The sequence below is a fragment of the Nerophis lumbriciformis genome, linkage group LG32, assembly GCF_033978685.3.
Source record: "Nerophis lumbriciformis linkage group LG32, RoL_Nlum_v2.1, whole genome shotgun sequence".
Classification (NCBI taxonomy): Eukaryota; Metazoa; Chordata; class Actinopteri; order Syngnathiformes; family Syngnathidae; genus Nerophis; species Nerophis lumbriciformis.
Window position 1 is genome coordinate 2,423,394 of NC_084579.2, and position 12,100 is coordinate 2,435,493.

The following is a 12,100-nucleotide window of genomic DNA, read 5'->3' on the forward strand; positions in this document are numbered from 1 at the left end:
TACATATTTTAATTAATTAAATTAATTAATGTAAATGTATTGTAATATTTGTAATTAATTATAATGATTAATTATTTAAATTAATTATTATTATAAATGATCATTTATGTATTTATTTATTATAATGAGGTTGCAAATGTAAAATTCCTTTTCAATTCTTTTCTCATACTGTAAAGTTTTCTCAAATAAATGTTCAACTTTCTTCACGTCAGACTGTGGTTTGGCCCCGCCCACATATTTTGGTATTATTAAAAGGAAATAATTTGATACCATTAATAAATAATATTTGGTGTTATAAATAAAGACTAATTTGGTATTATTAATAAATAATAATGTGGTATTAGCAATAAAGAATATTTTGGTATTAATATTTTTTTAAAGCAGAAAAATCAGGTCGGGTATTGAGAAACTTACATTTATTTATATAATTATTTAAATTAATTATAATTATTTTAATTAATTAAATTAAATGTATTGCAATATTTTTAATTAATTATAATGATTCATTATTTAAATTAATTATTAATTATAAATGATCATTTATGTATTTAGGTTTCAAATGTAAATTTCCTTTTCAATTTTTTTCTCATACTGTAAAGTTTTCTCAAATAAATGTTGTTGTTCAACTTTCTTCACGTCAGACTGTGGTTTGGCCCCGCCCACATATTTTGGTATTATTAATAAGAAATCATTTGATACCATTAATAAAACATATTTGGTATTATAAATAAAGACTAATTTGGTATTATTAATAAATAATAATGTGGTATTAGCAATAAAGAATATTTTGGTATTAATATTTTTTTGAAGCAGAAAAATCAAGTCGGGTATTGAGAAACTTACATTTATTTATTTAATTATTTAAATTAATTATAATTATTTTAATTAATTAAATTAAATGTATTGTAATATTTTTAATTAATTATAATGATTAATTATTTAAATTAATTATTATTATAAATGATCATTTATGTATTTAGGTTTCAAATGTAAATTTCCTTTTCAATTCTTTTCTCATACTGTAAAGTTTTCTCAAATAAATGTTCAACTTTCTTCACGTCAGACTGTGGTTTGGCCCCGCCCACATATTTTGGTATTATTAATAAGAAATCATTTGATACCATTAATGAAGAATATTTGGTATTATAAATAAAGACTAATTTGGTATTATTAATAAATAATAATGTGGTATTAGCAATAAAGAATATTTTGGTATTAATATTTTTTTAAAGCAGAAAAATCAAATCGGGTATTGAGAAATTTATATTTATTTATTTAATTATTTAAATTAACTATAATTATTTAAATTAATTAAATTAAATTAATTAATTTAAATGTATTGTAATATTTTTAATTAATTATAATGTAAATGTAAAATTCCTTTTCAATTCTTTTCTCATACTGTACAGTTTTCTCAAATAAATGTTCAACTTTCTTCACGTCAGACTGTGGTTTGGTTTGGCCCCGCCCACATGTGGTCACGTGACACGTTGGGTGATTTTAAAGAAGAAGAACATTATGACGGTGTTCTTCTTGTGGTGTGGATACTTCTTAAACGCGAGACGACCATCCACTTGTGATGAAGGGGGGGAGTAGAGGGGGGGGCGTGGCATCGAACCCGCGGACGCGCTCCTCAGAACATCAGCCGATGGCGGGGAGAGCGCAAGCATGCAGGACTCGCGCAACCAGACGCCGGAGCCCCGGGACGACCCCCCGGGGGGTGAGGTGAGCGTGGGCCGCGCGCTCACCGGCTGCGTGCTGTGCGCGCTCATCGTGTCCACGCTGCTCGGCAACACGCTGGTGTGCGCCGCCGTGGTCAAGTTCCGCCACCTGCGCTCCAAAGTCACCAACTCCTTCGTCATCTCGCTGGCCGTGTCCGACCTGTTCGTGGCCGTGCTCGTCATGCCGTGGCGCGCCGTCTCGGAGGTGGCGGGCGTCTGGCTCTTCGGGCGCTTCTGCGACACGTGGGTGGCCTTCGACATCATGTGCTCCACGGCGTCCATCCTCAACCTGTGCATCATCAGCATGGACCGCTACTGGGCCATCTCCAGCCCCTTCCGCTACGAGCGCAAGATGACGCGCCGCTTCGCCTTCGTGATGATCGGCGTGGCGTGGACGCTGTCCATCCTCATCTCCTTCATCCCGGTGCAGCTCAACTGGCACCGCGCGCGCGCCGAGCCGCCGCCGACGCCGTACCCCCCCGCGGAGGAGGAGGAGGAGGACGACGCATGCAACGCCAGCTTGAGCCGCAGCTACGCCGTCGCGTCGTCGCTCGTCAGCTTCTACATCCCCGTCCTCATCATGGTGGGCACTTACACGCGCATCTTCCGCATCGCGCAGACGCAGATCCGCCGCATCTCCTCGCTGGAGCGCGCGGCGCCCTGCAAGACGCGGCCACACCGCGCGTCCACGCAGGACGAGAACTCGCTGAAAAGTTCCTTCAAGCGGGAGACCAAAGTGCTGAAGACGCTGTCCGTCATCGTGGGCGTCTTCGTCTGCTGCTGGCTGCCCTTCTTCGTGCTCAACTGCGTGGTTCCCTTCTGCGAGGCGGACGCGCCCGACGCGGCGCCGTGCGTCAGCGACACCACCTTCAGCATCTTCGTGTGGTGCGGCTGGGCCAACTCCTCGCTCAACCCCGTCATCTACGCCTTCAACGCCGACTTCCGCAAGGCCTTCGCCACCATCCTGGGCTGCAACCGCTTCTGCTCCAGCTCGGCGGTGGAGGCGGTGGACTTCAGCAACGAGCTGGTGTCCTACCACCACGACAGCACCCTGCACAAGGAGGCCTGCGCCGACCCCCAGCAGGACTTCCACAAGGTCTCGCTGGTCTCGGACGACTCGCGCCGCCGCGCCGACCCGCTCCTGCCCGCCGCCGTCCTGCAGTGCGAGGCCGACATTTCTTTGGACATGATGCCCTACGGAGACTCTTACCACATCCCGGGTCAGGTCCACTGACCTCTGAGGGACCGTGACCTGGATCTCTGCGTGTTGGACCTTTTTTTTAAATTTATTTTAAATTTAAAAAATTTAAAAAAAAAATCTCCTTGGTTGGACCTCCTCGTGAGACTCAAGGTCGTAAAACTCAATTACGATAACAAATGTAAACAAAAGTGGAATAAAAGAGCAAACAGGTGAAATGTTGCAGTGATGACTAACGTTTTTTAAACTGTCTTAGCTCAAAAAATAATAAACAACAAGAACTGAAATATATTTACAGATTTTAGCTTGAAAAGTTAAAAGTTAAAAACAAAAAAAAAGTCTGACTATTTTTAACACTTTTATAAGTGGGACCCTTTTGGGTCCCCGTGACCTTCAGTGTCTTTTTTTTTTGTTTGTTTGTTTTATTAACTGTCATAGCTCAAAAAAAATTGTAAGGTTTGACTATCTTTAACACTTTACAGATATAAGCGCTAAAAAAAATTAATTAAAAAAAAAATATTTTTAACACTTTTATGAGTGGGACCCTTTTGGATCCCCGAGACCTTCAGTGTCATTTTTTTTGTTTGTTTGTTTGTTTTTTTAACTGTCATAGCTAAAAAAAAAAATTGTAAGGTTTGACTATCTTTAACACTTTTATGAGTGGGACCCTTTTGGATCCCCAGAACTCCAGTGTGATTTTTTTTTTTTTTTTTTTTTTTAACTGTCATACCTCAAAAAATAATAAACAACTGTAACTGATGGATAGATCTGAAATTGATTTACAGATTTAAGCGTTAAAAGTTAAAAGTATGAATATTTTTAACACTTTTATAAGTGGGACCCCTTTGGGTCCCCAATATCTTATAAAAACTAACTAACTGATGGATAGATCTGAAACTGATTTACAGATATAAGCGCTAAAAAAATTTAATTAAAAAAAATAAATATTTTTAACACTTTTATGAGTGGGACCCTTTTGGGTCCCCGTGACCTTTAGTGTCATGTTTTTTGTTTGTTTGTTTTTTTAACTGTCATAGCTCAAAAAAAATTGTAAGGTTTGACTATTTTTAACACTTTTATGAGTGGGACCCTTTTGGATCCCCACAACTTCAGTGTGATTTTTTTTTTTTTTTTTAACTGTCATACCTCAAAAAATAATAAACAACTGTAACTGATGGATAGATCTGAAATTGATTTACAGATTTAAGCGTTAAAAAGGCCTGCGCCGACCCCCAGCAGGACTTCCACAAGGTCTCGCTGGTCTCGGACGACTCGCGCCGCCGCGCCGACCCGCTCCTGCCCGCCGCCGTCCTGCAGTGCGAGGCCGACATTTCTTTGGACATGATGCCCTACGGAGACTCTTACCACATCCCGGGTCAGGTCCACTGACCTCTGAGGGACCGTGACCACTTGCGGACCTGGATCTCTGCGTGTTGGACCTTTTTTTTAAATTTATTTTAAATTTAAAAAATTAAAAAAAAAAAATCTCCTTGGTTGGACCTCCTCGTGAGACTCGAGGTCGTAAAACTCAATTACGATAACAAATGTAAACAAAAGTGGAATAAAAGAGCAAACAGGTGAAATGTTGCAGTGATGACTAACGTTTTTTAGCTAAAAAAATAATAAACAACAAGAACTGAAATTTATTTACAGATTTTAGCTTGAAAAGTTAAAAGTTAAAAACAAAAAAAAAGTCTGACTATTTTTAACACTTTTATAAGTGGGACCCTTTTGGGTCCCCGTGACCTTCAGTGTCATTTTTTGTTTGTTTGTTTGTTTTTTTAACTGTCATAGCTCAAAAAATAATAAACAACAAGAACTGAAATATATTTACAGATTTTAGCTTGAAAAGTTAAAAGTTAAAAACAAAAAAAAAAGTCTGACTATTTTTAACACTTTTATAAGTGGGACCCTTTTGGGTCCCCGTGACCTTCAGTGTCATTTTTTTTGTTTGTTTGTTTGTTTTTTTAACTGTCATAGCTCAAAAAATAGAAAACAACAAGAACTGAAATATATTTACAGATTTTAGCTTGAAAAGTTAAAAGTTAAAAACAAAAACAAAAATCTGACTATTTTTAACACTTTTATAAGTGGGACCCTTTTGGGTCCCCGTGACCTTCAGTGTCATTTTTGTTTGTTTGTTTGTTTGTTTGTTTGTTTTTAACTGTCATAGCTCAAAAAAAATTTGTAAGGTTTGACTATTTTTAACACTTTTATGAGTGGGACCCTTTTGGATCCCCAGAACTTCAGTGTGATTTTTTTTTTTTTAACTGTCATACCTCAAAAAATAATAAACAACTGTAACTGATGGATTGATCTGAAAATGATTTACAGATTTAAGCGTTAAAAGTTAAAAGTATGAATATTTTTAACACTTTTATAAGTGGGACCCCTTTGGGTCCCCAATATCTTACAAAAACTAACTAACTGATGGATAGATCTGAAACTGATTTACAGATATAAGCGCTAAAAAAATTTAATTAAAAAAAACATATTTTTAACACTTTTATGAGTGGGACCCTTTTGGGTCCCCGTGACCTTCAGTGTCATTTTTTTTGTTTGTTTGTTTTTTTAACTGTCATAGCTAAAAAAAATTGTAAGGTTTGACTATTTTTAACACTTTTATGAGTGGGACCCTTTTGGATCCCCACAACTTCAGTGTGATTTTTTTTTTTTTTTTAACTGTCATACCTCAAAAAATAATAAACAACTGCAACTGATGGATAGATCTGAAATTGATTTACAGATTTAAGCGTTAAAAAGGCCTGCGCCGACCCCCAGCAGGACTTCCACAAGGTCTCGCTGGTCTCGGACGACTCGCGCCGCCGCGCCGACCCGCTCCTGCCCGCCGCCGTCCTGCAGTGCGAAGCCGACATTTCTTTGGACATGATGCCCTACGGAGACTCTTACCACATCCCGGGTCAGGTCCACTGACCTCTGAGGGACCGTGACCTCTTGCGGACCTGGATCTCTGCGTGTTGGACCTTTTTTTTAAATTTATTTTAAATTTAAAAAATTTAAAAAAAAAATCTCCTTGGTTGGACCTCCTCGTGAGACTCAAGGTCGTAAAACTCAATTACGATAACAAATGTAAACAAAAGTGGAATAAAAGAGCAAACAGGTGAAATGTTGCAGTGATGACTAACGTTTTTTAGCTCAAAAAATAATAAACAACAAGAACTGAAATATATTTACAGATTTTAGCTTGAAAAGTTAAAAGTTAAAAACAAAAAAAAAGTCTGACTATTTTTTAACACTTTTATAAGTGGGACCCTTTTGGGTCCCCGTGACCTTCAGTGTCATTTTTTTTGTTTGTTTGTTTGTTTGTTTGTTTTTTTAACTGTCATAGCTCAAAAAATAATAAACAACAAGAACTGAAATATATTTACAGATTTTAGCTTGAAAAGTTAAAAGTTAAAAACAAAAAAAAAGTCTGACTATTTTTTAACACTTTTATAAGTGGGACCCTTTTGGGTCCCTGTGACCTTCAGTGTCATTTTTTGTTTGTTTGTTTGTTTTTTTAACTGTCATAGCTCAAAAAATAATAAACAACAAGAACTGAAATTTATTTACAGATTTTAGCTTGAAAAGTTAAAAGTTAAAAACAAAAAAAAAGTCTGACTATTTTTAACACTTTTATAAGTGGGACCCTTTTGGGTCCCCGTGACCTTCAGTGTCATTTTTTTTTTGTTTGTTTGTTTGTTTTTTTAACTGTCATAGCTCAAAAAATAATAAACAACAAGAACTGAAATTTATTTACAGATTTTAGCTTGAAAAGTTAAAAGTTAAAAACAAAAAAAAAGTCTGACTATTTTTTAACACTTTTATAAGTGGGACCCTTTTGGGTCCCTGTGACCTTCAGTGTCATTTTTTGTTTGTTTGTTTGTTTTTTTAACTGTCATAGCTCAAAAAATAATAAACAACAAGAACTGAAATTTATTTACAGATTTTAGCTTGAAAAGTTAAAAGTTAAAAACAAAAAAAAAGTCTGACTATTTTTAACACTTTTATAAGTGGGACCCTTTTGGGTCCCCGTGACCTTCAGTGTCATTTTTTTTGTTTGTTTGTTTGTTTTTTTAACTGTCATAGCTCAAAAATTTTTTGAAGGTTTGACTATCTTTAACACTTTTATGAGTGGGACCCTTTTGGATCCCCAGAACTTCAGTGTGATTTTTTATTTTTTTTTAACTGTCATACCTCAAAAAAGAATAAACATCTGTAACTGATGGATATATCTGAAAATGATTTACAGATTTAAGCGTTAAAAGTAAAAAGTATGAATATTTTTAACACTTTTATAAGTGGGACCCCTTTGGGTCCCCAATATCTTATAAAAACTAACTAACTGATGGATAGATCTGAAACTGATTTACAGATATAAGCGCTAAAAAAATGTAATTAAAAAAAACATATTTTTAACACTTTTATGAGTGGGACCCTTTTGGGTCCCCGTGACCATCAGTGTCATTTTTTTTTGTTTGTTTGTTTTTTTAACTGTCATAGCTCAAAAAAATTGTAAGGTTTGACTATCTTTAACACTTTTATGAGTGGGACCCTTTTGGATCCCCAGAACTCCAGTGTGATTTTTTTTTTTTTAACTGTCATACCTCAAAAAATAATAAACAACTGTAACTGATGGATATATCTGAAATTGATTTACAGATTTAAGCGTTAAAAGTTAAAAGTAGAAAGTATGAATATTTTTAACACTTTTATAAGTGGGACCCCTTTGGGTCCCCAATATCTTACAAAAACAAACTAACTGATGGATAGATCTGAAACTGATTTACAGATATAAGCGCTAAAAAAATGTAATTAAAAAATATATATTTTTAACACTTTTATGAGTGGGACCCTTTTGGGTCCCCGTGACCTTCAGTGTCATTTTTTTGTTTGTTTGTTGTTGTTTTTTAACTGTAATAGCTCCAAAAAAATTGTAAGGTTTCACTATCTCTAACACCTTTATGAGTGGGACCCTTTTGGATCCCCAGAACTTCAGTGTGATTTTTTTTTTTTAACTGTCATACCTCAAAAAATAATAAACAACTGTAACTGATGGATAGATCTGAAATTGATTTACAGATTTAAGCGTTAAAAGTTAAAAGTAAAATGTATGAATATTTTTAACACTTTTATAAGTGGGACCCCTTTGGGTCCCCAATATCTTATAAAAACTAACTAACTGATGGATAGATCTGAAACTGATTTACAGATATAAGCGCTAAGAAAATTTATTTAAAAAATATATATTTTTAAAACTTTTATGAGTGGGACCCTTTTGGATCCCCGTGACCTTCAGTGTCATTTTTTTTGTTTGTTTGTTTGTTTTTTTAACTGTCATAGCTAAAAAAAAATTGTAAGGTTTGACTATCTTTAACACTTTTATGAGTGGGACCCTTTTGGATCCCAAGAACTTCAGTGTGATTTTTTTTTTTTTTTAACTGTCATACCTCAAAAAATAATAAACAACTGTAACTGATGGATAGATCTGAAATTGATTTACAGATTTAAGCATTAAAAGTCAAAAGTAAAAAAGTATGAATATTTGTAACACTTTTATAAGTGGGACCCCTTTGGGTCCCCAATATCTTATAAAAACTAACTAACTGATGGATAGATCTGAAACTGATTTACAGATATAAGCGCTAAAAAAATTTTATTAAAAAAAATATATTTTTAACACTTTTATGAGTGGGACCCTTTTGGATCCCCGTGACCTTCAGTGTCATTTTTTTTTGTTTGTTTGTTTGTTTGATTTTTTTAACTGTCATAGCTCAAAAAAATTGTAAGGTTTGACTATCTTTAACACTTTTATGAGTGGGACCCTTTTGGATCCCCAGAACTCCAGTGTGATTTTTTTTTTTTAACTGTCATACCTCAAAAAATAATAAACAACTGTAACTGATGGATAGATCTGAAATTGATTTACAGATTTAAGCGTTAAAAGTTAAAAGTAAAAAAGTATGAATATTTTTAACACTTTTATAAGTGGGACCCCTTTGGGTCCCCAATATCTTATAAAAAGTAACTAACTGAGGGATAGATCTGAAACTGATTTACAGATTTAAGCGTTAAAAAAATGTAATTTAAAAAAATATATTTTTAACACTTTTATGAGTGGGACCCTTTTGGATCCCCGAGACCTTCAGTGTCATTTTTTTGTTTGTTTGTTTTTTAAACTGTCATAGCTCAAACAATAATAAACATTTATTTCATTAAAGCGTTAAAAGTTTTTTTTAAAAAGTAAAAAAAACTATGATTATTTTCAGAAAATAATAAACAACTAGAACAGTTGGATAGATCTGAAATTGATCTACAGTTTTAAGCGTCAAAAGTTAAAAGTAAAAAAAAAAAAATTCTAAAACATGACTATTTTTAACACCTTTATGAGTGGGACCCTTTTGGATCCCCGAGAACTTCAGTGTGATTTTTTTTTTTTAACTGTCATAGCTCAAACAATAATAAACAACTATAACTGATGGATAGATCTGAAATTGATCTACAGATTTAAGCGTTAAAAGCAAAAAAAACAAAATAAGTATGACTAATTTGAACACTTTCATGAGTGGGACCCTTTTGGATCCCTGAGACTTTTAGTGTGATTTTTTTTTTTTTTTTTTTTTTTTAATAAACTGTCATAGCTCAAACAATAATAAACAACTACAACTGATGGACAGATCTGAAATTGATCGACAGATTTAAGCATTAAAAATAAAAACATTTTAAAAAGTATGACTATTTTTAACACTTTTATGGGTGGGATGCTTTTGGAGCCCTAAGACCTTTTGTGTGACTTTTTTTGTTTGTTTTTTAAACTGTCATAGCTGAAACAATAATAAACAACTATAACTGATGGTAAGATCTGAAATTGATCTACAGATGTAAGCTTTAAAAGTAAAAAAATAAAAAAGGTATGACTATTTTTAACACTTTTATGATAGGGGCTCTTTTGGATCCCCGAGACATTTAGAGTGATATTTGTTGTTAGTTTTTTAACCTGTCATAGCCCAGAAAATAATAAACAACTATAACTGATGGATACATCTGAAATTATTCTACAGATTTAAGCAATTAAAAGTAAAAAATAAATAAATAAAAATAAAAATAAGTATGACTGTTTTTAACACTTTTATGAGTGGGACCCTTCTGGATCCCTGAGACTTTTAGTGTGATTTTTGTTTCATTTTTTAAACTGTCATATCTAAAAAATAATAATAAAGAACTAGAACTGATGGATGGATCTGAAATTGATTTCAGATTTAAGCATTAAAAGTTAAAAAAAAAAAAAAAAAAAAAAAAAAAAAAAGGTTGACTAATTTTAACACTTTTATGATAGGGATTATGATTTTTTTGTTGTTTGTTTTTTTAACTGTCATAACTCAGAAAATAATAAACAACTATAACTGATGGATAGATCTGAAATTGATCTACAGATTTAAGCATTAAAAGTAAAAATAAATAAATAAAATATGACAATATTTAACACTTTTATGAGTGGGACCCTTTTGGATCCCCCAGACCTTTAGTGTGATATTTATTTTAATTTTTTTTTTTTTACAGTGCTTTGCTGTAAAATGAAAAAAAAACAAAAACAGTATACTTTACATTTTAAATTGTTCAGATTTGTAAAAAAAAAATAAAATAAAATTTGTAAAATCTGATTTCTGAGCTGTCAGGTTTTTTTTCTATTTACTGTAAATTCTACCGTCAATAATTTTACAGTGCATGGAAAAAAACAGTACTACTTTTACGTTCAAATTCTAGCTTCTGATTTGCCATTTTTTTGTCATAAAATCTACAGTCCTTGTTTTTGCAGCTCATTGCTGTAAATTGAAAAAAAACCAGTACGTTTTAAATGGTAAAATTTGTAAAAATGGTAAAATTCTGCCTTCTGAGCTGTCATTTTTGACCGTAAAATCTACTGTCATTACTTTCACAGTGTTTAATGTAAATGGAAAAATTATACCATAGTTATTTTTATAGTCATTTATTGTCAAATCTGCAGTCGTTTTTACAGTACATTGTTGTACTTTGAAAAATACTTTACATTTTAAAGTGTTAAAAAAAATTGGTAAAGTTTGTAAAAAAATTTAAATTTTGGTTTCTGAGCTGTCATGTTTTCTTTTCTATTTACTGTAAATTCTACCGTCAATAATTTTACAGTGCATGGAAAAAAACAGTACTACTTTTACGTTCAAATTCTGGCTTCTGATTTGCCATTTTTTTGTCATAAAATCCACAGTCCTTGTTTTTGCAGTTCATTACTGTAAATTTAAAAAACAGTACGTTTTAAATGGTAAAATTTGTAAAAATGGTAAAATTCTGCCTTCTGAGCTGTCATTTTTGACTGTAATATCTACTGTCATTACTTTCACAGTGTTTAATGTAAATGGAAAAATTATACCATAGTTATTTTTATAGTCATTTATTGTCAAATCTGCAGTCGTTTTTACAGTACATTGTTGTACTTTGAAAAATACTTTACATTTTAAAGTGTTAAAAAAAAATTGGTAAAGTTTGTAAAAAAAAAAATTAAATTCTGGTTTCTGAGCTGTCATGTTTTTTTTTCTATTTACTGTAAATTCTACCGTCAATAATTTTACAGTGCATGGAAAAAAACAGTACTACTTTTACGTTCAAATTCTAGCTTCTGATTTGCCATTTTTTTGTCATAAAATCTACAGTCCTTGTTTTTGCAGCTCATTGCTGTAAATTGAAAAAAAACAGTACGTTTTAAATGGTAAAATTTGTAAAAATGGTAAAATTCTGCCTTTTGAGCTGTCATTTTTGACCGTAAAATCTACTGTCATTACTTTAACAGTGTTTAATTAAAATTATACCATAGTTATTTTTATAGTCATTTATTGTCAAATATGCAGTCGTTTTTACAGTACATTGTTGTACTTTGAAAAATACTTTACATTTTAAAGTGTTAAAAAAAATTGGTAAAGTTTGTAAAAAAAAAATTTAATTCTGGTTTCTGAGCTGTCAGGTTTGTTTTTTTCTATTTACCGTAAATTCTACCGTCAATAATTTTACAGTGCATGGAAAAAAACAGTACTACTTTTACGTTCAAATTCTGGCTTCTGATTTGCCATTTTTTTGGTCATAAAATCTACAGTCCTTGTTTTTGCAGCTCATTGCTGTAAATTGAAAAAAAAAACAGTACGTTTTAAATGGT

General features: G+C 33.0%; 1 protein-coding gene across 1 annotated transcript; it reads left to right on the forward strand.

Annotated features, from left to right (window-relative positions):
• Positions 1-1,725: 1,725 nt before the first annotated feature.
• Positions 1,726-5,853, forward strand: LOC133574530 (D(5)-like dopamine receptor). The gene is made up of 3 exons (XM_061926684.1): positions 1,726-2,874; positions 4,156-4,242; positions 5,782-5,853. Exons 1-3 carry the CDS (start codon positions 1,903-1,905, stop codon positions 5,851-5,853), a joined length of 1,131 nt encoding a protein of 376 aa, XP_061782668.1. The 5' UTR covers positions 1,726-1,902.
• The last annotated feature ends 6,247 nt before the right edge of the window (positions 5,854-12,100 follow it).

What these genes read in the sequence shown, in the direction of transcription:
- LOC133574530 (XM_061926684.1), top strand. Translation starts at nt 1,903, where the DNA reads ATGCCGTGGCGCGCCGTCTCGGAGGTGGCGGGCGTCTGGCTCTTCGGG. An exon ending in ACCCGCTCCTGCCCGCCGCC is followed by an intron (nt 2,875 to 4,155) that starts GTCCTGCAGTGC and finishes GCCGACCCCCAG; the next exon opens with CAGGACTTCCACAAGGTCTC. An exon ending in CCGCCGTCCTGCAGTGCGAG is followed by an intron (nt 4,243 to 5,781) that starts GCCGACATTTCT and finishes GCCGTCCTGCAG; the next exon opens with TGCGAAGCCGACATTTCTTT.